The 26,609-nt window shown below is 40.1% G+C and overlaps 1 protein-coding gene across 2 annotated transcripts in view; it reads right to left on the bottom strand.

Moving 5' to 3' along the window:
- The window catches only part of SPOCK3 (SPARC (osteonectin), cwcv and kazal like domains proteoglycan 3), a 291,286-nt gene that overhangs the window by 133,901 nt on the left and 130,776 nt on the right, over positions 1-26,609 (bottom strand). For both annotated transcript variants that reach the window (XM_066573557.1, XM_066573558.1), the window contains exon 3: positions 23,932-23,977. In XM_066573557.1, coding sequence (XP_066429654.1) covers positions 23,932-23,977 — 46 coding nt within the window. The remainder of the gene's footprint in view (positions 1-23,931; positions 23,978-26,609) is intronic.

Here is a 26,609-nt window from a genome sequence, read left to right as displayed (position 1 = left end):
CTATCTGTGGCTGGCATAAATAATTTGGACATGAAGTTGCATGCTGACAAAATATTGCTAGAAATATTGTGTGATAATTACTTAGACATTTCATACGCCAGTCTTAAACTAAAGTACGGTATATTGGACTAAGATGCAACAAATTTATTAATAGATACATGCTTCTTAATAACCTTGGCATATCACTGTCTGCCCATTCACTAGGAATTGAAATCTATGCCTGCTATGAGTGAGCATAGATATGTGCCATAATTTTGGCCAGTTTGCGATGTATACTATACTAAATCTCTCCATCCACAGCAGACCTGACCCATTTATATAAATCTCTACCATGTTAGGCATGGCGCAAAACAACAAAAAGCCGCAGTCAAGTCGACAAAACTTCTGGGCACGATACCTGAGAATCTCAGGGTTGCAATATTCAACATGTTTCGCAAAATACACAAACCTGGCAGTCCAGGAAGGCCGATCATTTCAGGCGTGGAAACCGTCAGCGAAGGAACCTCAGGATGAGTAGAGGGTATCCTCAAACCACTAGTGAGAAAAACAACCAGCTACTTGCAGGACATGACTGGCCTACTTTACAAACTATCATCCATAGGTCTCCTCCCGGATGACGCCATCTTAGCCCCCATGGATGCGGAGTCTTTAAGTTCTAACGTCGCACACAAGGATGGACTAACTGTCTGCCAGGTGCACCTTGCAGCTAATGGAAATGCTTCTGAATCTGTCCTACAATTCACGATTTAACCTCACTCACAACTATTTCTCTTTTGGCAAAACAATATATCTTCAACCGCATCAGTCACTGGCAGTAAAATGGCACCAGAATATGCCAATCTTTTCAAGGCAAAACGGGACAGTGATTTATTGGTCTCCTGCTTTATCAAACCATTGGCCTACTTCTACTGCATTGATGATACCTTAATTATATGGACCAACTCTAAACAAGAACTAACAAAATTCTATGAAAGATTCAATCAATTTCACCACACTATAAACCTGATATTTATCAAATGTTGGAAAAATCATATTTTTATTAGAAATATGTAAAATTGCATACATGGTTACAAGCCCACATCAATAAACCGGCCTAACCTGACATTGAACTATTCAAAGATACAGAAATCAACTTTCTGAACACCACCATAAAAATTCAGAACAACTCAATACAAACATCCCTGTACCGAAAACCTACTGATCGGCCCTCATACCTTAGAGGAGACAGCTTCCACCCCAAACACATCACAAACTCCATTGTCTACACCCAGGCCATCAGATGTAAGCAGATCTGCTCCAGACCAACAAACAGGGATACACATTTAGGCCTCGGTCAGACGGGCGTTTTTTTCGCGTGATTTGCGCATGCGCATGCGATCTGCGCATATATAGAACCATTGCTTCGCAATGGGATCGGTCACATGGCCACTTTTTATGCGGATGTCCGATAAATTATAGGACACGAGGAATCGCAGATCACGCCTATCTGCGATTCCTTGTGTTCTATATATGCGCTCAATGGGACCGGCGGCAGCAGCGCCGACCCCATTGAGAACATATACTACAAAGATCATTCTCCTCTGCCACAGCTGTAACAGCTGTGGCAGAGAAGAACGATGTTTGCCCATTGAATTCAATGGAGCCAGCAACACAGCCGGGATGAATTTTCGGGAAGGGCTTAAAAATATAACCCCTTCCCTGAAAATCATCCTAAAATGTGTAAAAATAAAAAAATATATATATACTCACCTTGTCCCTGCAGCCGGAGTTCAGCCGCGGCCGGCCGGCAGTTCTCCTGAACTGCTCTGTGTAGTATTTAGCAGGCGGGGATTTAAAATCCCCGCCTGCTGAATGGGCTGCTTCTGATTGGTCACAGTCCTTTTTAAGCCCTTCATCCCGCGCTCACCGGCAACCCATTGCTTTCAATGGAGCCGGCTGTATTGCCGGCTCCACTGAATTCAATGGGAGAACATTGTACAATGGGAGAATGATCTTTGTAGTATATGTTCTCAATGGGGTCGGCACTGCTGCCGCCGGCCCCATTGAGCGCATATATAGAACACAAGGAATCGCAGATCGCAGATAGGCGCGATCTGCGATTCCTCGTGTCTGGCCCGTTTTGCTGAAAACGCTGCTAGCTGCAGATTTTTCGGCGAATTGTCGGCCCCGGTCACGCGATTTGCGGATGCGCATCCGTCATGCGATCCGCAAATCGAGGCAAAAAACGGTCATCTGACCGAGGCCTTACACTATCTTAAACTGACAATTTAAAATCAGGGCTACCATCCCACTTAAATTGCTTATCAAATCACCAGAGCCACCAGGATACCCAGAAGTCAACTGCTCCAATACAGAGAAAAGGAAGAAAACAATTGTGTACCTCCTAGTACTGACCTACAATTCGCAGCTAGAGGTACTAAGGAAAACTGAGGTACTAAGGGTACTGAGGTACTAGAGGTACTAAGGAAAACCCTACTAGAGATGAGCGAGCACCAAAATGCTCGAGTGCTCGTTACTCGAGTTGAACTTTCAGTGATGCTCGAGAGTTCGTTTCGAGTAACGAACCCCATTGTGTTCATTTGTGAAAATCTTAGCAAATCACCAAAGTCATGTAAAAAACACAGAAATGGATAGGGCAGGCGAGGAGCAACATGCAGGGCTGCATTTTGGGGTCTGAGGTCTCACTATTAAGCCACAATAGTGGCAAGAGTGAGACCCCCCCCCCCCCCGCACTGTCAGCATAAAGATCGTTCTCCTCTGCCACAGCTGTAACAGCTTTGGCAGAGAGAACGATGTTAGCCCATTTAATTCAATGGAGTCGGCAATACAGCCAGCTCCATTGAAAGCAATGGGTTGCCGGCGAGCGCGGGATGAATTTTCAGGAAGGGCATAAAAATATAAGCCCTTCCATGAAAATCATCCAAAACTGTGTAAAAATTTTAAAAAAATATATACTCACCTTGTTCCGGCAGACGGAGTTCAGCCGCGGCCGGCCGGCAGTTCTCCTGAATAATAAATAATTAATGTCATTCAACTGAGAGCTGCCCCTGATTGGTCCCTGCACTGAGCCAATCAGAGGCAGCACTCACTCACCGATTCATGAATTCATGAATGGGTGAGTGAGAACTGCCTCTGATTGGTGAGGCTGTGACCAATCAGAGGCAGCTCATTCAGCAGGCAGGGATTTTAAATCCCCGGCTGCTGAATACTACTCACAGCAGTGCAGGAGAACTGCCGGCCGTCCGCGGCTGAACTCCGTCTGCCGGGACAAGGTGAGTATTTTTTTTTTTTTAATTTTTACACAGTTTTGGATGATTTTCAGGGAAGGGCTTATATTTTTAATCCTGAGATCGCCGGCTGTATTGCCGGCTCCATTGAATTCAATGATCAGTGCTCGTTTAATCGAGACGAGTACCGCGTGGTGCTCATCTCGAGTAACGAGCATCTCGAGCACCCTAATACTCGAACAAGCATCAAGCTCGGACGAGTATGCTCGCTCATCTCTATACCCTACACAAGGATAAAAATCTGAAAACCATATATTTTCAGTTCCTCACCTGCTATGTTACAAACATCTTCCATATTTGAGGAACTTTATAATCAGGAGTGCATTGCCCTCTGCCACACAAAAAGGAACTTACCCCTGCAATGTAAGGAACTGCAAGACCTGCTGACATGTACTGACCGCAGACTGTAAGATCCCTGGGACATTCTAATGTTCTACTTCCAATGTTGTGTACCTGATTTTGTGCATTAAGTGTCCAACTAGGAGTCCTTATGTTGGGCAAAAACTTAAAGAAAGGTTGGGATCTCAAACAATTAAAGAAGATATGAGGGCTTTTTATATTAAAACCCAATTTCAAAATCAACGTCACAAAAGAATTCGGGAATACAAATTGATGACCATCTTTGATACTTACAACACAGGCATGAATAACTTTAATGGTTTTATAGCGAGGTGGACTATCTGGCCAATGAGAGGCTGCAGTGTTCTGTTCTTGATCTTTTGGCATACTGTGCTCATCATGTGAGCACCGATGCCAGGAGAACTAATGGTAAGGCGGCAGCGATCACCTGATTTCTTGAGACATCATCTGTCACAGGAATCACCGGGACCGCAGCAGGCTGCAGCACTGGATCCTGGTGGCCATGGAGGGGTAAGTATATTTCTTTATTATTTTCCCACAGGAAATCCTACTCGGACAAACCATTTAATTTACTTAAGTAGTATACTATGGATGCAATTAAACCCATTATGTCAGCAGTTATGCCAATGTAAAACTGCTGGCGGCACCATGTAGCGGCAGTGGAGTAAGACTCCGACATATCTTGTAGTACTTAATTGCCACATTGACTGATAAAATCAACTTGTTTTCCACTATGTGCTGCAAGTGCTCCTGAGATGGACCTCCTCAACAAAGTACCTTCTCTGTCTTTTGAGATGTTCCACAGCTGTGACTGAAAGTTGTAGCATTCAACCAGGAGACCACTACAGCTGTCAATGAAGCTGTGGAGCTGCTCAATTGAGGGCACTTCATTGAGAAGTTCTTTTATGTATAGGCATGCAGCAGCATGCCTATACATAAAAGTTAATTTTATCAGTCATGCTGATAGTACCATGTTGCAAAAAGGTATGTTCTGGCCTTGCTCCTTTGCTTTTACATAGTGCTGTCAGAAGTTCTGCATTGGCATAACTAACAGACTCCCTTTAATGTATAACTGCTAATTAATAACAACGTGGTTTTCTAACATAGGCCAACAAATACAACAACACTTTGATAACTCCTACATTTTTACAACTTTTTCTGCAGTCATACCGATTCAGCCACCATACGGCTCGAGTCTGACCACTGTCTATGTGTATAGCATCCCTCACTCTCCACCTCCCCACACCATGCACATCTCCAGCCCCTTTACCTTCTGTATCACCCCATTATTTGTTGTATGTAAGCTCGTTGGAGCAGGACCCTCACCTCTACTGTTTCCAACAATTGATTACTACACATAACCGTGTTTTTTGTATCTTTGTTTTTCTGTATCCCCCTGTTTTGTAAGCACTGCGGAATATGTTGCCGCAATATAAATAAAGGTTATTATTATTACAACTTAGTTCCAAAAATTGTACTTGAAATGTACTCTTATTTGGTACAATTAAATATGCTAATGTTCCCTTTGTTAATAAAATTGCTATAACTGGCCTCATTTAAATTCCTGTCGGCATGCATTTATACCTGGCCAGCCTCCAATTACAAGAATGATCATTGCTTTCTGTTACCCAACTCCTGTGATCCTTGTTTCACTTCTGAACTTGTAGTTAGCAATGGGGATTGACTTTACAATTAGATTAAAATAAGTCTGCATCTTTGTTAGAACGCTTTTCTCATCATGCATTGAAAGAATCAGTGATCTGGAAAGTGAAGCTCCTGTACACATCAGAGTTTAAGATTGAATTCTAAATAAGAACGTGTTGTCCATATAGCATGGCATGATTTATCATTTCACATGCCATTCAATTCTTGACCTTCTATATACAGGATGACCTTATCTCTCCAGGGTCTCTGCATTATCATCTTATATTAATCGCTGACATATCAAGTAGAAGGAATTTCTGGAAATTCAGCTCTCATGCTACAAATTAATAGTTACATGTTTTTTGCCACGTTCAACAAGATCTTTTGCCCTATATTATCCATATCCTTTCTAAGATTCCAAAGTAGTATTTGATCTACTGTGTTCCACTTGAATGAATATAATGATTAATTCTGCCTTCTTCTTCTTCATATAGGTGAAGATATTCATGTAGATATTAAACAGAAGTACACACAGTAATTGTTAGTTGTAATTCATGCTGGATTAATCCTGGTAATTGGTCATATAAGCAATATTTTTCTTCTTACTGGATTGAGTTGTAGATTTCAGGTCAGCTCGTAAGATGTCAAATATCTACTTGTACCATGTAGGGTAATATTAGTCCACCATAGGATCAGAGGGCCCTTTAGTTTATATTTATCACCATACAACCCCATCTGAAAACTGAAGCTAATAAATGTTTCAAAAGGTTCATTAATATTTGAGTCATTTTGTTTTAAACTATTAGTCTTTTTTTAATTTCCTGTTCTTGTGGATGGGTAGTGACACAGATTCAGGATGCGATGTAGCAGATGGGGTAACCAGAATGTACAATATTAATTCAAGAACAAAGGAATTAAAGTGAACAAAGTTTTGATTGCAATTAGGCAGTTTACCTTTCTCCTCTCGCTAGCTAAATCCTAGGATGAATATTACTTCATATTTAATACAAAATAATACCAATGCTGGAAAAATAGTGTCTATCCTGTTTCCAAGAAATTAAGACCTACCCTGAAAATACGACCAACCCTAATTTTTGGGGAGGCTTAAAATATTAGCCATACCCTGAAAATAAGCCCTAGCTGCATTACATAAAAAAAGGATTACATTACCTAGCAGGCTTGGTCCAGGTCTCTCCCACTGCTCTCTGCAGCTTCGACATGCTTCTTAGAATCCTAGAATGGTAGAGTTGGAAGCGACCTCCAGGGTCATCGGGTCCGACCCCCTGCTCAATGCAGGATTCACTGAATCAACCCAGACAGATATTTGTCCAGCCTTTGTTTGAACACTTCTATTGAAGGAGAACTCACCACCTCCCATGGCAACCTGTTCCACTCATTGATCACCCTCACTGTCAGAAAGGTTTTTCTAATATCTTATTTGTGCCTCCTCCCTTTCAGTTTCATCCCATTGCTTTTAGTCTTTCCTTGTGCAAATGAGAATAGGGCAGATCCCTCTGCACTGTGACAACCCTTCAGATATTTGTAGACCGCTATTAAGTCTCCTCTCAGCCTTCTTTTTGCAACTAAACATTTCAAGATCCTTTAACCGTTCCTCATAGAACATGATTTACAGACCGCTCACCATCTTGGTAACTCTTCTCTGAATTTGCTCCAATTTGTTGATGTCTTTTTTAAAGTGGGGTGCCCAGAACTGGACACAGTATTCCAGATTCTTGCAGTGCTTGGTCTCCCACAGAACATCACTTTCTGGTTATGGGATTCATAAATCCCACCTCCAGGAGGCAATGGCTTTGATTGGCTCTCAAGCGCAGTTCAGCCAATCAATGCAGCACTCGATGAACCAATGTGATGGCTGTGATTGGTTCTTCGAGCATTGCATTGATTGGTTCTTCGACTGCTGCTCAGCCAATCACAGCCATTGCGTTGTGGAGGCGGAATTTATGAATTGGCTAATCAATGCTGTGGCTCAGGCAATTCATAAATTCCTCCTCGACAACATGATGGCTGTGATTGGTTCTTCAACTGCTGCTCAGCCAATCAATGCATCGCTCGATTAACAAATCACAGCCATCGCATTGCTTCATCAAGCACTGTACTGATTGGCTGAGCAGTGTTTAAGAACCAATCAGGGCCATAGCTTTCTGAAGGCGGGATTTATGAATCCTGTAACCAAGAAGTGATTTTCTGTTTGCGGCCAAGCACTCCAAGATGTGCGTTGTAGCTCCAGAGAGCAGCGGGAGCAACCTAGACTGAGCCTGCTAGGTAGGTACAATAAGAAACTACCTGACAATAAGACCTAGCGCCTCTTTTGGGGCAAAAATTAATATAAGACAGGATCTTATTTTCGGGTAAACATGGTAAAATGCAGTAAACAGATCAGGCCCATTGACCAAAATGTAAATCCCATAATCTAATATAGTCTGTCAACAACAGAGTGTTAAGTCCTTTAAAGATGAACCTGCACACCACCCTCCGTATAATATCTCAGTCTGACCGCAGCAGTGTGAGTAATGAAAGTTCACTCACCCATATGATATGCTCCACACAGTCTGTTTCACTGCACCAAATTTGGGGCAAATTTGGAACACAAAGTAATTTGGGTGCAGTTTTTGGCACATTTTTAGAACATCTCCATGACCTAATCTTAACTCTTTAGAGTAGCCCGTTACATTCTCTTTGCACAATGCTAACAACAAAGTATAGTCATGCACTGAGGATAGGTCCCTCAGAATCTTTTGGATAGGCACTCACACAGCACTGAAAACCATCCACATTTTATGTTAAAATCTGACTCCTTTTCAGGTGAACATTTTTTTTTTTACTTTTACACATTTAGGAAACAGATTTGCTGGAGAATTAAAAGTAGCTAAGAGATCCATTAGCTAACCTTAAGTCAGAATTCTATACGCTAGCAAAAGAATTTCAGTCATTGACTGATGTGAAAGAATAATTTAAATGATTACAAGTACAAGCAGCATTTCACAGAAACAGAGGAACCGCTAAGCAATGAAATACTTTTATTCACTATCTTGACTATCCAGCAGTATCTAGGGCTGTGTAAACGTTATGTGAGGATCCTCAGAAGCCTAGAAAACAGACGGCAACCGATGCCAAAACATGCTGTACATCAAGACGTGTCATTTTAGGGCTAAAAAGCATACTGAACACCATAAATGTTGGACACATTTCAAGTCATGGAGGCCTCCCTACAGACAGGAAATCTGCTGTGGGTAGTGAGATACTTCCAGACACAATCACAGCTTTATCTTAAATATTGTAAGCTCCTACTAGCTCTTAAACTAGACCCGCATGACTATGGATGCAAATAATAGTCATTTGCTTATAAGCTAATTTGTAGCTTTTACTAAGGCTACTTTCACAGTAGCATTTTTTGAACCGATCCCACTTTATTAAAAACGGAAATCAAAAGTGAAATAGAAAGAATCTGTAAAACTTTCTGCAGCATTTAGAATATGGTAGTGGTTCCTCAATAAATGTAGCACAATTGCCTTGCAAGGCTGGGGACATAGGTTCAGATCTCATCAGGGGAAACATCAACTTTGAAAAACTCCATACTGCCATCACCCTTGGGCAGATTTGAACCTAAAACTCCAGCACTGCAAGGCAACAGTGCTAATGACTGAGCCACCATGCTTGAGAAGAATAAGCACAATGCGAACATACAACCTATAAGCAGATGTTGTGCATAGTAAGACATGAACCTATGTTTCAAGTTGTGGTGGCTCAGTCATTAGCACTGCTCCCTTGCACTGCTGGAATTGTAGGTTCAAATCTGACAAAGGGCTCCTACCGACTTACGTTCTTTTAAAGCAATTGTCAATGGGACTTTCTAATGTTAAAAACGCATCCCACAAAAATAGCAAAGCACAAGCTTGCGATGCATTTTTAACATTAGAAAGCACCATTGACAATTGCCTTAAAAAAACGGAGCGATATCTCTGTGTTAAAAAAATGCAAGTGGGTAGGAGCCCAAAAACAGCAAATACAGTGGCTCAGTTATTTGCACTGTTGCCTTGCAGTGCTGGCATAGTAGGTTCAAATCTGACCAAGGGTGATGGTTGCATGGAGGTTTTCAAAGTTGATGTTCCCCTTGATGAGATTTGAAAATGAGACCCCAGCATTGCAATAGTGCTAACCACTGAGCAAAATTCATTGAAGAGACTCCCCCAACTGGAAAACAGACAAAACTGAAAAATGAAAAATGGATTGTCTTCAAGTTCCATTCACCTACCATTAAAAACAATGCATTAGAAAAAGAATCACACAGCAGTCTGCACTTTTCATCCAATGTAAAAAAAAAAACGGAATGGAGCCAGAAAATACAGAAATGGATTGAAACTGAAGACCTTCCGCTTCATTGCATTTCTATGGTTACATTTTCAAGCCCATAGATCCACGAATGATCAGCAAAACAGAAAGCAAAATGCTAGTTTGAAAAGACTTAGTTGTGGATAAAATACAGAAGCAAAATCCAAAACTCCGTGGTTTTCCAAACTAATGGTTCTTATAATCTATATAACAGCCTAATCTGTAAGCGGATATTAATCTCTTCTCCCTATCTTGACTATCCAGCAGTATCTTGGGCTATGTAAACTGTTCATGCTGCTGCTTTAATCTCACATAGCCTGATACTTCTCTGCACAAAGCAGAAAAATCATGTAAATGCACTGTGCCAAGCATAATAAGATTAGTTGGGGAAGGAAGCAAGGTAAAAATAAAAAAGCTGCTATTCTGAGTCTAGAATGCTATTTACTGATGCACTTATACGTATAATAAGGCTGTACAGAGAATGTGCTTGCATCAGTCCCTTTTCCTAATGGGATTTTATAAGTAATGCTCTTGTATCTGTTGGTGTTAGGGGTCTGGAAGGAAATTTAGGCAAACACAAGAAAAATGCAAACACTATGAAAAACTGTGGTACAGCAAGGCAAGGGTGATAGTTTAGGGATACACAGTGCCATACAGTCACCTATAAGTCACTGGCAAATAAGAACATTAGAGAAACATGGGGATACATTGCGGTGGACCATAAGTCCCTATGTAGCTGTAACCTTAAAAGGGTGGTGCAAAGATTAAAATTTACCCCATTTCTGCAGGACAAGGGATGGATGTCTGATGAGTGGAGGTTCAACTACTGGGACCTACCCCCTTTAAGAGCAGAAGTATGCTGACTGTGTGTTTCCCCCCTCTTCCCAGGGGCATAGCTAAAGGCTCATGGACCAAAGTTTATTCTTGGGGCCCCCAACTTCTCTTAACCCCTTAACGCAGAGGAGTAACTTGAAGCTCCTGGGCCCCAGTACAAAATCTGTAACAGGGCCCCCAACTATAATGCTTTATTCATAGCACTGGGCTCCCTATATGGAGAAGAGAGGCCTTATGGGCCACTAGTGCTCATGGGTCCGGGTGCAACCACACCCCCTGCATCCCCTATAGTTACACATAGTCCCCTATGTGTTTTTTATGGTGCAACCTATGGTTTTATTTGTTCCATTTTTGGGCATATATGACTTTTTGATAGCTAATATTTTTTCTGGTTTCCAATGCATTCATTCAGATGAGCGATTTTTAGTCGCGTAAAAACGTTGCGCCGAGAATAATAGGACATTGCTGACTGATTTTATATGCAGCCGGAAAAGATAGGTCTTGCCCTATCTTTTGCTGAGATACACTGGAGGCTCCCACAGGCTTCTATGAGAGCTGAAAAAAAAAAGGGAACGGGAGGGAGTTTAGTAGCGTTCAGCACTGCGAAATTATTACAGCTGTCTCGATATAACTATTATAAGTCATTCCAAGGATTTATGCTGACCAATGGATTTCCACGCTGCAGCGTATATTTTTACTAATACGCTGCAGCTGCCCATGTGAATGGATGAGAAAATGCAGCTACAGTTCGGGACTAGTGTGAATGAGCCCTTACTGTGTGTGTTTTTTTTTCCTCCCTACCTGTCTAACCAAATTACTATGGGGTTAAAATATATGTTATATATCTATATCCATTTGTCTATATAGATTTCGATATACTGTATATGTAACTTTTTATCTTCCTCCCTACTTGCCTAACAAATTACTGTAGGGGACAATAAAGGGATACAATGTGTGTTATATATATCTGTATAATATGGATGAATATAAATATATCATCTCACTTGAAACTGTATCTTTTTTGTAGCTCTAATCTGTTACATCTTCTTCTCTCGCTGACAGCTCAGATCAAACTGTAGGAGGTTTAGAAATTAGAGCTGTCAGGAAAAGTTTATTTTGCAAACAAACTTTTCTCTGTTAACCATTATCCATGTGTTGTCAACAGTGATTACTCCACTGCACTACTTGCAAACACAAAGTTTGATTGGTATTACAGTTTTACATGCCTTTGTAGAATCTACTTATATGTCAGCTTGCTCCATCCTATTACATTCTGCAGCTTGTGTGAGTTCAGGTGGCTTAGCAATCATTTGACTTCCATTTGGGAGACTGATAGATGATATGGAAGACTTTCATTACCTGTAGATACATCTATCAGCGATACATATTTAGGCCGATTTCAGACGAACGGATTCGCACAAACATATTTGCACAACATATATAAAAAATTTGCACAAGTAATACGCAGTGAATATAACCCACTGGTTTGGGGTACACCAAAAATATGCAGCATGGTCTATTTTCCTGTGTATTTGCACAGAAAAAGAGCACATATTGAACTAATTACACTAAATGATTATTTTAATGAATGAGAGCATAGTTGTGTTTCTTTTCTGTATGCGCAAAAGTGCACAATTTGCTTGCAGTAAAAATACAGTAAAACACACAGAGGTGCGTTCAAAAATGCAATGCTCATTGCAAAATACACAGTGCAAATTCTCATAGGACCAGAGTTAAGACATACCTGTGTGCACAGTGTTACTACCATCTAGCTTGCAGTCTATGGTCCACACTGCTGCAAGTACTTCCTCACTGAAGGGTTCTCCCTCTCTATCCATTGAGCTTCGTCACGCCTCTGATTGACAGTTGTAGAGGTTTCTTGGATGAAACTAGTGACTGCCTGCCTTCATCATTTAGCAGGCTGAATGGCCCAACAATGTTACTAACAAAATTGTCACCAGCAACTCTAATTTAAAGGGAACCTGTCAGTGTGTTCATGCTACCTGAACCAAAGGCAGCATGAACCCGGGACAGATATGAACAGATCCCCTTTGTATGTATTATCCTGAAATGCTGCAGTGTTTCACAATAAACACACTTTAAATTTTGACTCAGAACGTAGCTTCGAGTCAAAGATGCAGGCCGTGACAGCTTCTCCCTGCCTGCAGCTTGTAGAATGACAGCTTTCTCCTTTTACACAAGTAGGGGAGGAGCTGTCAATCAATACACTGCGAGCGGAGAGAGACCAATGTGTCCTGCATCTTTGACTTAGAGCTTCGCTCCAAATGAAACTTTAAAGTACGTTTCTTCTGAAACACTGCAGCATTTCAGAATAATACATATATGGGGCAATGGGCATAGCTATGCCAGGTTCAAGCTGCCCGTGGTTCGGACTGTATGAACACGGTACAGTTTCCCTTTAAAAGTTTCACTTTAAGGGCTCTTTCTCACGAGTGTATATTGGCCGCCGCTTTCACGGCAGGCCGATATACGCTACCATCTGACGCGTAAAAACTCGTGAACGGGAGCACAAATCTAATGTTTGTGCGCCCAACCAGATGGCATGCTGCCTTTTGAGCCCGGCACTATATTGGCTGGCTGGGTGCTCTTACGTTACGGAAATACGGCCATGTGATCTGATGTATTGGAATCCAATGCATCAGATCATAGCGTATATCAACCGACTTTGAAAACAGCAGGCAGATATACGCTCGTGTGAAAGAACCCTATCAATGAATAATAACATCTATATAGTATTTATAGCACACTGGAGGGAGTTTCAAGGGTTATCCTCATCTTAGACACATATATATATATATATATATATATATATATATATACGGTTCTCTACATGCACTTCTACAGAAACACCATGTCCACTCTATTTTCATCTGGATATGGTTACATCATGAGATGGGACAGGAAACCCCAGTCCTTGATACAGGTGTGGATCCCATAGATGGGATCCGTATCTATCAGACATTTAATCAGATATTAATTAGACATAAATGTCTGAGCAGGGAATACCCCTTTAAGAAAGCAAATAACTATGTGAAGGCAGCTTGCTGAACTTAACATGCTGAATGCACAGGATAATTACAATTAAATGTTTAATTAGAAAGACGGCTTGGGGTGAAAGCAATGCTTAGTGAGCATACAGTACATAAATGATGAAAAATGGTGCTGAGAAGCCTGTCTGGGGTAGAAATGTGTTAAATAAAAGAAATGTATTCATACACTCCCTTGCTTTCACGCTGTTGTATTCACAGGCTGGTATGCATAATTGGTTTGAATTAATATCACTATTAATAAACTTTTTTGATGCAATAGCTATGCCTTATGTGTGTTAGAATCCAACTTGGGCTCAGTTTGATCAGTGTAGTCCAACGTCTCTTTGACAGTACAGTACTGCTTCAAAGAGGTAATTAGTAACAAAAAAATCTCAGTAAGGGCTTATTTACATGAGCATATAGCGGCCGCCGTTTTCACAGCTGGCCGACATACGCTACCATCTGAGCTGTCTTCCCCTTTCCTCCTTCTCGACGGCTCTCTGCCTCTCTCTGCCTCTCTGTCTCTCTCCTCCCCTCTGGCTGTTTGCAATGGGAAGGGGCGGGGCTGAGCTAAGATCCAATCCCATCCCTGCCCCTTGTCTGCATCCAGCAATGGGAGGGGTGGGGGAAGAGGATAGCTTTGCCCGCCCCGTCCCCTCCCATTGAAAACAGCCAGAGGGAAGGAGAGAGGCAGAGAGCTGGTGAGGGAGAGGAAAGGGGTAAAATAGCTTAGATGGTAGCGTATATTGGCTAGCGGTAAAAACGGCGCCCAATATACACTCGTGTGAATAAGCCCTTAGGGTAAGGCCACATTCACATGGGCGTAAATGCTCCTTATCATGTGCATATTTTTTACCTGTGTAATATAGAATGGATAGGACCTATTAATATCAATGGGTTTATTCACGTGGGTATTTTTCATGATTTTCGGGTGGCTTCAAACGGGCTTATGCACAAGTGCACACGCCTCTGTGCAACTTATTCACGCATTTCAGCGTATTTTACTGTACTTTTCCATGTGCAAGTCATGTTCATTTGTGCATAGCAGACAAACACGCCCGAATTTAACTGGTTATTTAGTCTAATGAGTTCCAGATATGTTCTTACTACTTTGACATCCAAACTAGTTTCATTCATTAGCCTGACGAAAGGGGGTTAGATTTCCCCAAAAGCTCGCTATAACATCATGTATTTTTGTTAGCCATTAAAAGGTATCATATCTACAAGATTACTAGGTTTCTCTCACTGAGAACAATCACACAGATATGTTCTTTTTCCAGCAGAATTGGGCTGTGTTTCACACATCTGCTTGTGTATTGCGCGGTCATTCACACCCCTTCCCCCCATAGGATTCTATGGGGATCTTAGGTGTGCAAAAATGCACAAAAGCAGAGCACAGTAATGTAAATGTAAATGAATCCACATTCTGCAGACTTTTTCCAAGAGAATTTGACTTGAGGTGTGGATTTTAAAATCCGTAGTGTTTTGATTCTGTTGCATATAATGGGCAGATTTGTTGTGGATTTGTTGTGGCTATTGAAAATCTATTCGAGCAATACAAAAATTGGTTCTGATTTTCACTTAAATGAAAAGTATACTACTTATGAAGGCAATGTAGTCCAATACAAATTACCTATTATATAAGTACACGTAAGGACGCTGATGATTGATTTTCCTCTTTCAAGACTATGCTGTGTAAATCTGTAAACCTTACCAGGATATACATACTATAAAGTGTATGTGGCGTGATGAGCACAAGCACACAAATATAGTAGCAACCTTCTCATCTAAGTATTTATCCAGCTTAAATTTGTAAGCCCAGGGAATATCTGTGTACAAAGCAGGAGAAGATATGCCTCTGTTATGCCTGCATGAGCATCACTTGAAGAATAAAGAAATTAAATAAATAATTTGCTCTATTCTTTGTTGTTGTGAGCCATAAATTTTGAGCAAAATTGAATAGGACAGCTGAGGATTTCTATGTTCCTATCATGCTTTTTATTTCTTCAATTTCTGTCAGACTTACAGCGTAAAAGCTATTCAGCTACCACAGTGATAACAGTGACTAGTACTTACTGACATAGATTTTAATAAACGTTTTTTTTATTATCTGTGTCCTCAAAAATGGTAGCATTGCCTAAAAACTCAACCCAAGAAACAAAAAGGTGAGCATTTAACTATACAAAGGACCACTGTGACACACTTCTTCTCATACTACATTTCAAGCATTACAATACTCCTGTAGAGCTGAATATTAGAGAATTCACATTGTAAGAATGTGGGACACAGTGGCCATTTCAATAATTTTAGAAATGTGAAATAGAAGGTAGAAAATGTTATCATTGAAAAAAGTTCTTTTAAAAAAGGGAGTTTTAAAAAATATTTTAAGAAAAGAAGAATTATGGTAAATGAACTTAAAAATTACTTAAAGAAGCTGCTCATCGTCTTACTATCTATTCATTTTCCGAAAAAAATAAGCTTTATTGCATGTATTATATGCCACCGACAAAGCAGAGCTGCAGGTTTCGACACCAGGTTACAGGAGGTTCCCAGGATGAATAATGGAGAGAATAAATAAAAAACGGCTTCCTTTACGCTATTGGGGGCCTTCACGGAGAAGGCTCCCTTAGAAGTAAGTGAATTTCATAGATTCACTTTACACATCTTTATCACCACATAAGGAGCACGGATTTGTTTTTCATTCATTCTCAACCCCAGAAAAGTAGTCAAGATGAGGGGACAAAACACAAACTGAATTAATTTGACAAAAAAACTACAGGCAACAACCCTCCTCACCTTTCCCATCCAACCCAACATGTCTGAATTCCATAACCTTTGTAACAGTGGAGGACGCAAGGCCCACTATTAAAAAAACAGGAAATAAAAAAGCAAAAGAAATAAAACAGCAAAACACAGAAGTTCCCTGTGAGAAAACCAAAATTGGTACCATATTTGGTATACATCAAACAGTGTTGCTAATAGCCATCAGTAAAAGAGGTAGTTCCTTCAGAAGAACCTCACTATGGGTTAAAATGTACTTAAGCATGTGCAGGCACAGCAGTGTAGGAGGGAGAGGCTCCCTCCAGGGCCAGTGGCAGAGAAGTAGCTCTGGGGTCCCATGGTCGGTAACAGTGTCCTCACCACCATGGCACTCATCTGGGAGAAGACCAGAGTGGTGATGTGTTCTGAGGTCATGCGGCCGGGACACAGCATCTATGGTGGGACAGACATCTGGGAAGCTAGAGAAGGAGACAGTCCTCAGCATAGATACTTTTTTTTAGGGGCCATTGCACATAGTAAGACCGCTGCTGGCAAATGCTTGGCCCCGGCTGGAGAATGGGCTTATGGTCCAGGCATTGGCAGGGCGAGTGGGTTCAAGGCAATTGTTCTCACTCCTCCCATGGAATGCAGACCAACACCTACTTTAGACCTATGTGATGGAGTTAGCATTAGGCCGTAGCTGTGCGGATGGGTTTCTAATGATGCAAAATCCCCTGAAAATGGTCTATGGACTTTAGAGAGCTTGAGTATAACATTTTAAGGGGGATAGAACTTAAGTTTTTGATCGATGGCAGTGAGATTTAGTAGATATTGAAGGAGCTGTTTTTCTGTGTCCTTACTCCTCCACACCTAGACTCCCTCCCCCCTCCGCCCCCCCGCCCCCCCCCCCAGGCACAGGCATCTGTTTAAAGCATATGTTATCTGATTTTTAATAGCTTTTCATAATTTAGCCATTAAACAGATACCATTACACCCTACAAGTGATGGATTCATTAAAAGTATGACTAAAAGTAGCATCTATCACCCATGGACTATAATGGCATTAATTTAACCCATTTAATAGGTACATTTTTTACAGGAAGCCATTATATTCTATCGGCGACAGTTGGCACTGTTAGACTCCTGTTGTAGCTTCCATTTAATGTATATACCGGGAGCATTTCCTGGCTCATATGTTTAACAGAAGTCTTTAATACAGTGTGAAAAATGCCATAGCTGATGTACCTGACACAGCTCATGACTGCGAGAGATGCTGTTTCTGGAAAAAAGTAGACCAAAATAAAAGGCCACTAGTCCTGTCCTAGTCCTGGTTACTGTCACATGAGGTTTCTTATTCTATCTCACATTTGTGTCCTGGTGCTCGTTGTTGCTGTTTCAGTACAACCTCACTGTGGAGTGCATCAATCCAGTTTGGCAAAGAAGGATGGTATATTTTCTCAATTCGACTAGCTCTTGGTCCCATCATTTAATTCTATGGAGGCCAATATTTATGCCACTTGTGACATAATTTAAAGTCAAATGCACATATTATTTTTATGAGACAATGAGAGCACAAATTCTGATAGTATATGGGTGCTAAAAACAGACAAGTACCAAGATATAAGCAAACAAAAGGAAAGCATTTAAACTACTAAAACAAGAAGGCAATTAAAAAACATTAAAAAGCTATAAGGAAAAAAAAAAATGTGAAAAGTAAATAAAAGTAGCAAAGCTTGAGACAGAGAGATGCATTGCCAAAGAGAGTAAAACTAACCTTAAACTGTTCTTCAACTATATAAATAGTAAAAAGATTAAAACGGAAAGTGTTGTCCCTCCAAAAAGTAATGAGGGAAAAATTGTAGAGATTGTTGGGGAGAAAGCAAATCTGTTCAATAGATTTGTCTCTAGTGTATTCACAGAGAAAAGGAAATGTCAGGTGAAATGCAGAGTGATAAGGTAACTTCTCCATTAAATGTCACCAATTTAACCCAGTAAAAAGTACTTAGCTGCCTTAAAAAGATTAAAAAAGACAAATCGACGGTTTTGATAACATACATGCCCGGGTTTTATGGGAATTAAGTAATGTGATAGACATTGTTTCTTATTTTTAAGGACTCTACGGTGACGGGGTCTGTTCCTCTGGATTGGCATATAGCCAATGTGGTACCAATATTCAAAAAATGAGCCTGGAAATTACAGGCTAGTAATTCTAACTTCTATTGTGGGTATAACATTTGAGGGGTTTCTAAGAGATGCTATCCTGGAATACCTCAAGGAAAATAGCTGTATAACTGCTTATTAGCATGGGTTTATGAGGGATAGCTCCTGTCAAATCAGTCTGATCAGCTTCTAGACTGGACCGGGGAAGAGTCATTGGATCTTTTATATCTTGGTATATAAAATGAGAATGCTTGGTCTGGGCGAGAATGTGTGTAGGTGGGTAAGTAACTGTCTCAATGATAGAAAACAGAGGGTGGTTAATAATGGTACATACTCTGATTGGGTCACCATTACTAGTGACCCAGAGGTCATTAATGGGCATTATTCTTTTTAATATATTTATTAATGACCTGGTAGAAGGATTGTGCAGTAAAATATCAATATTTACAGATGATACAAAACTAAGTAAAGTAATTAACATAAGAGAGGATGGGATATGGTTGCAAACATATCTGGATAAATTTGAGGCTTGGGCAGAAAAGTGGTAAACGAGGTTTAACACTGATAGATGTAAGGTTATGCACATGGGCAGGGGAAATACATGTCACCATTACACACTAAATGGGAAACCACTGGGTAACACTGACATGGAAAAGGGCTTGGGGATTTTAATTAACTGTAAACTTAACTGGAGCAACTAGTGTCAGGCAGCTGCTGCCAAGGCAAATAGGATCATGGAGTACAACAAAAGAAGTCTAGGGGCGCATGAGGAGAACATTGTTACTCCTCTTTACAAGTGACTGGTCAGACCACACAGGGAATATTGTATACAGTTTTGAGCACCGGTACTGAAAGACATATTAGAGCTTGAGCAGGCTCAAAGGCGGGTAGCTAAATTAATAAATGGAATGGGCAAATTACAATACTGAGAGGGTTTATTTAGTTTAGAAAAAAAGATGGCTGAAGGATGATCTAATAATTATGCACAAATATATCAGGGGACAATACAGAGATCTCTCCCATCATCTATCTATATCCAGGATTGTGACTGTAACAAGGGGGCGTCCTCAACATCTAGAGGAAAGAAGGTTTCTACACCAACATAGAAGGGTGTTCTTTATTGTAAGAGAAATGAGACATGGGAACTCTCTGCCTGAGGACGTGGTGATGGCAAACTTACTAAATGAGTTTAAGAGGGGCCTGGATGTCTTTCTTGAGTGTAACAATATTACATGTCATAGTTACTTATTACTTCAGAGAGGTTGTTGATTCCGGGATTTATTCTGTTTGCCAGATTGAAGTCAGGAAGGATGTTTTTTCTTCTCAAATGAGGAAAATTGGCTTGCACATCATGTTTTGGGTTTTTTTGCCTTCCTCTGCAACAACATTGGGGTTTGATAGGCTGAACTAGATGGACATATGTCTTTTTTTGGCTTTACTCACTATGTTACTATAGCTAGTCTCTGTTCCATAAATATCACAATGATCTGTTGCCAATAAAATCTGCATTGAGCAATGTGTACAAATGATTACCCTTTCAGCTATAATAGCCAAAATCAGTAATTTGCAGCACACAACTTCTGTTAGAGTGCAATTCCCAAAGTAAGCTGACAAATGAACAGTTTATAAAAATGGTACCACACATGCATAAGTAAACAATGCAGAATGAGGACATGGGAGGTTTTAAATCTCCGATCAGACTGCAAAATATATTTAGACCTCATACCCCTAAATTAACTCACACCCAAAAAATTATTCAAACCCAAAGCTAGACCCCAAAATGAGTTCAGATCCGAAACCAGGCCCCAAAATTGAAACAGATGTCAGACTAGACCTCTAAATTAATTCACACCCCAGAACAGAAAAAGAATCAGACTAGAACTCTCTTGTTACTTACAACTCCTCAATGTATAAAAGGTCTACATACTGGCCATCATAAAGATGTTGCATGCACCATCCAGGCATTGCATGCACAATCACGCACAGTGTCCTGACACTGATGGCCAGCAGCAGGATATTGCGGGCCCCTTCCCTTTTAGGAGCTTTGTTAAAACTCAGACCACTATAACCCCTATAGCTATGTGACTGATGTGGGACAATACAAATACACAATATTTCCCATAATGTAAGTAATTTTCCATGAAAAAATAATTCATACTGCCCGTTAGCTTACAAGTTTTCTTCCACCAAGAATTCAAATTGCAGAATAAATCAGAATGCTTGTCTTACCGAGGAAAAAGCTTTACAAAGTTACTCCACCAAACATATGAGAGATTCAGGTTTTAGTTGCAATTAATAAAAAAATACGTCAACAGTTTGTATAAGTTACATAAGTAACAAATAGAATGTATTATAACTTGTATCTCCTAAACTTTAAATTGCACAAACACAAAAAGTTTTAAAAACGTGGCTTTAACCTGCATCTCTTTGTCAGTCACCAAGTAACATAAATGATCTGTGTGTTCACCTAAACTTATCATGCATCACTTTTAATTCTACTTTGAATTTTTATGGTGATTTCTTACAGACGTATTTCAGCATTCATCAAAGCCTCCAATATATGTGAAGTTTAGGATCATACTCTGTTTTGCTGCCTGGAAGCCTGATGAATCCTTCATGCACGGTTCTGAAGAGAGATGGAACAGCAAAGCCTTGCAATGACTCAGATGTTTGTTGCTCCGGGGGTCCTAGACTGTTTTTCTAGCTTTTTTCACCATGACAAATATCTTAAAGAATATTAGTCCTCTATTTCCCCAAACTGCTATATTTATAATGTAATATAGGAAATTCATTTGATCACTCTCTTCCTTTTACCATACATTAAAGTGTATTTTTTTACCCAGTGGTCTGTTTATTAACTCCCATTAAATAAATAATAATACTTGGGCAGCAGTATCTAAGTTTCTAGGTTTTGTTTCTAGAAATCTAGCCAATTTTATGACTTGAACACTGCAATATACTACAACTCAATTACAGAGTACAGAATGGTTTGACTTTTACAATATTGTAACAAAGGATGTATCTTGTTATTAATAGTCTGGGTGATATTTGTTTCTTTAGCTTCTACTTGCTGAGGTTAATACTTTCTGGATGTATTTATTAACATTATAAAAATCGGGAAGTTTGTTTTTCATGGTAACTAGCAAATCAAATCCCCTCATTATTTTTCTCTCTGTATCAGAAAATAGCATCATAAAAACTTCAAAGGTTGGAATCGGGACCCAGTCTGGAAACTAATGCTATCTTGTACATGAAATATAAATATTTATTCTTTTAGAGTTGCAACTACACAATGATGAAATATGGTTGTGGGAAGTATGAATGTGTTCATCTATCCCATATATGTAAGCTGAAGCATTTATATAAGTACTGTATACAGACACCGGTCATGTGTCATATATTTATGTACCATCTATTTGTTGTGTTTTATTGGTATTATGGGAAATACTGCCGTCCGCCCATGTGGAACTTTATCAATAATTTTGGATTTTCTGAATGGGATTACAATTTTCTTCAAAGCATGAAGAAAGTATAACAGTAGTAATAAATGTCCATCACTTTTCATATAGTCTGGCATATTGACATTATAGGAGGAAATTTATTAAAGTGGTTGTTGAGTTGTAAAATACTGATGGTGATAGCAGCTGAAGTTATTGCAAAGGCCTTGAAATTTTGATTTATTATGAAAATAATTATTACTGTACATGAAGGCAGTCAATGAAAGCTTAATTTAGTAAAGCAGTACAGCTTATTGTTGTGTAGTGCAAAGTTATAAACATTTCTGTTCTCCTTTCTGTTTCAAAGTCTTACCATCTTACAGATCTTTGCTTAAGGTCCTTTTACATGGTACAACTGTTGGGCACATAAGTACCCACCAGCCATCCCATGGACCACTGCCTATCTATTGCACCTGTGTTTACAAAGGAGCGATAGTCATTCAAGTGAGTGGAGGTGGAGCAGGCTAGATTCATTCCGGCCACCCATCACCACCTCCATTCATAGTAAACAGGAGTCACTCAAACATGAACGGTTTCCTCTTTACATGGGACAACAGTTGCTTGGTTTTTAACTCTACTAAAAACCAAGAGATTGTGACAGGTGAGCGATTTCTCACTCAGAGTCTTGTCGGCGGCCGCATGTACACAAGATCAATTTTGCACGAATTCGCTGAAACCAGCAAGAATTTGTGTGATAATTGACCTGTGTAATGTACCCTTTACTATTAGTGAATTGTAATTTCTTTATTTACATATAGAGCCAAAAAACTGACCAAAATTTCCCTTTCCCAATTCTGCAAACTTGAAGTCTCCCAGTACTTTGTCAATGTCTGAAGATTAAAGATGAGCGAACGTACTCGGTAAAGCACTCCTCGTCCGAGTAATGTGCTTTATCCGAGTACCTCCCAGCTCGTCCTGAAAAATTCGGGGCGCTCCGCTGCTGACAGGTGAGTTGCGGCGGGGAGCAGGGGAGAGCGGGCGGGAGAGAAGGAGAGAGAGATCTCCCCTCCGTTCCTCCCTGCTCTCCCCTGCAGCTCCCCGCTCCGCGGCGCTCCCCGAATCTTTCAGGACGAGCGGGGAGGTACTCGGATAAAGCACATTACTCGGACGAGTAGTGCTTTACCGAGTACGTTCGCTCATCTCTACTGAAGATAGCTTTGTAATTTACATTCTGGAAGTTTAGTATTTACTGCATATCAGACACAGTATAATAATAAGAAAAAGGTTTGGCACCGTGTTACCCAGCAGAACAAACTCCAGATGGAACTAAAAATTCTTCTGAAGAAAATGGTATTTCGTTCTACTGGCTAAAACGGTAGCAAACTTTTCTCTTTTTACCAATTGGAGGATAACAGAATGTACTGCATACAGATAGAACTAAAAAATCTTCTGAAGATTCTGTAGAAAAATGTAATTTAAGGTAAAAAAAAATGAACTACTGCCATTAGACACAACCACCTTCAGAATGCGACACCTGAGGTGATCAGCTGATCGTCCCACATTGCACTCCAGGCACTTGTGGCAGCTAATTTTACCAGGAAAGTCATGGCCAATAAGAAATGCAATATTACAGGAGGATCATTCCCAATGAATGAGCACCTGTATATGTTAAAGAACACTGTTATCTAAAAATTAAAAACTGATTTTGGATGACAACCCCTAAATGCCACAAATGAGATATACAAAGCTACATCCCTTACTTTCCAATATTCTTATCTCCCATTGATCTGCCTGTGTTAGGATTAATGTTCTGTTTAGTTATGGCATTTATCAACCAGGAAACTAATATTGAATGATGGATTAAGTCAATCCCAGAAAGACAAGTGCTTAAACCTGTCCTACTATGGATGGAATTATGAAAGGTCAGATAAAATAGGGAACGTAACTGAGAGGACAAACTATTTATTCTGCAACATGACAGTAAATTATCATTCACAATCAATGTAACACAAACAAGATTTCAAACAGTTTACATATCGTAGAATTTACCTTGATCAAATGGTCTGCCAGGACTCCAAGTACGGAAGTAATCATCCTAGAGAATAAACAACACCGACTTAATAATGAAAGATATAACTAAGAACAACAAAACATATGCAACATAAAGTAGATTATAGCATGCAGTAAATCGAGAGGGGTAATATAAAACAAAAGGATACAAACCTCCACTTCCTGAGTGGGCCAGCAAGTAAAATAAATAAGAAAGTAAATAACAGTGAGAATAATGCATTGTAAATGCCCTTTGGAGTTTTTTGTGTCGTGATTTGGTTAATACGCTATTAGGCACATAGTATTTCAAACTGTTTCAATCTGTATTTTGATACATTGGTGATAGAAAGAAAATAACACATAATAACACGCTTAAATAAGATATCAATGATTATGCCTTTCTTCATACAAGAGAATATCCAACAACAGTACAAGAAAAAATTCAACAATATAGCCAACAAGCTGCAGGAGGTGGTGATTAAACGAGCAAGGTATGTAATTTCACTAGTGCCGCTTTAATGATTCTAGCCACAGTTGCTCCGGTACCCGCAGAGTATAGAAATGATTGCTTCTATCGCACAAAGACACGTTAGAACAAAGCATATCCTCACATGCCTGTCTTTTGTATATACCACTTAACTGCCCATTCTGGTTACCTGATCTAGTTAAGATTAATATTACGGGTCATATGATGTGTTAAATCAGAATTTGGCAACCTTTTTAATATACTGTAAGTTTTGCTCATTGAATTAAACAATCTTAAAAACAATAATTGTCTTTAAAAAAAAACTAGCAAAACTGTGATATATGTGATTTTTGACATCATTGAACTATATTGTACACATTATTATGCTGAAAGTAGAAGTGAGGATATTGAAAGGTGATGGGTCAAGATTAGAGATGAGCGAGCGTACTTGTTAGGGACAAATACTCGAGCGAGTATTGCCTTTTGCGAGTACCTGCCCGCTCGTCTCAAAAGATTCGGGTGCTGGCGGGGGTGAGCGGTGAGTTGCGGGAGTGAGAAGGGGGAAGGGGGGAGAGAGAGATCCCCCCCCACCCATTCCTCCCCGCTCTCCCCCGCCACTCCCCGCCCCCCGCCGGCACCCAAATCTTTTGAGACGAGCAGGCAGGTACTCGCAAAAGGCAATACTCGCTCGAGTATTTGCCCTTAGCGAGTACACTCACATATGCTCTGTTAGGGAGTTTGAACATCAGTTGACCGGGATCCTCTGACCAGGCGCCCCCTATGAACTAAAACTGCTGCAGGGGAAATGTTTGGCTGACCATGGTTATTCCCCAGCAAAATCAACTGCTTTCCAAGGTGTTGAGAGCAGGACCTAGGACAATTAGCCATTTTTCTTTTGTGCCCCTTTCCAACAAGTAGGATTTTAGCATTGTATTGTATAGAAGAAAACATGCTTGTTGACCTTTAGTGACTTATCGGCCAAAAAAGGAAAGAATTTAGGAGTTGCTATTAGGGGTTACAATATATACATCATTGAGGATAGTTTCATGGAGGCGAGTTAGCTGACATTATACATAGTATATGTAAATACAGGTGACCCACACAGGTTTGATGATTGTGTTCAAGACTCCTTATAATGTCAGATTAGCTCAGTTACATGGGGATTACAGGGGATTCAATTCTGAGTTTTAATAGCTGTAGAGCAATCTACTCACAGAGCAGCATGAACTTTTACTGAAGTTCACAAATTGCATTTGTTTTACATAAAATTTGGTTGCCAATTAAATTATGTATATGTGCTCCAGCTATGTCCGATTAGAAGATGAAGAAATGCTTTACTCCCTTCCAATATACTTTAAGTCTTCTACTAAACTAGACATAAATATTTTAAATCGAAGGAGTGCTTTTTTTCTTTTATTCACTATAGTCTGTCTCATGAAGAGAATGCATCCAATAACAGTGGCATTGAGTGTATCACTCTGTCATTTGTGGTTGGGTGATTGGCCGATGGTGCTGATCATGTGACTGTCTCTGTTGACCGCAGGAGAGGTGCAAACAACCACAAACCTTAGAGTAATAGATTCAATACCCCTGCAATAGTATTCACGAGGTATACAATTACTAAGTTCAGTGTAAACCTGATCACATGGCGCAGATGACCAAAGTAACTAATCTCCCTGGATTTGAAAACTTCACCAAAAGCACATATGAGCTTCAAGGATGCTGTGGAAGTAACCTAAAGAGCACCTACACTTTTTTTTGTACAAAATAGGCAATTTTAAGCATTTTTGCAAAAGGTTGTAGCAGCCTATTCTTTACATTTTACCTACAAAACCCCTCTTCAGCTGTGCAGCTATGTGAAGATGGGGCTAAGAAATCTGTATTCACCTCACTGCATAAAAGTTAAGGGATCTCTATCCAGCTGTATCTGCTGCTGTTCTCTCTAGAAGAGCTGTGGATACACTGTTGCCAACTTACAGTTTCATTTATTAATAGCTGCATTTTATTTAATGTAATTGCGTCTAGCGGTGAGTGTGCATGCTGTGAGGAGAAGCTGTCTGCAGAATAGAATGGCTTCTCTTGACACAGCACTCTACTGGGGACAGCGGCAGGAGCAAGAGTATTTATAAAACACCCTGGAGGTGGGATAGACACATTAGAGGACACAGGGGAACTCAGATTACATTAAATAAAATGCTGCTATTAATAAAAT

This window comes from Eleutherodactylus coqui, chromosome 7 (assembly GCF_035609145.1).
Source record: "Eleutherodactylus coqui strain aEleCoq1 chromosome 7, aEleCoq1.hap1, whole genome shotgun sequence".
Lineage (NCBI taxonomy): Eukaryota > Metazoa > Chordata > Amphibia > Anura > Eleutherodactylidae > Eleutherodactylus > Eleutherodactylus coqui.
The sequence above is the reverse complement of the archived record's forward strand: the minus strand, read 5'-3'. Positions and strand labels throughout refer to the sequence as shown.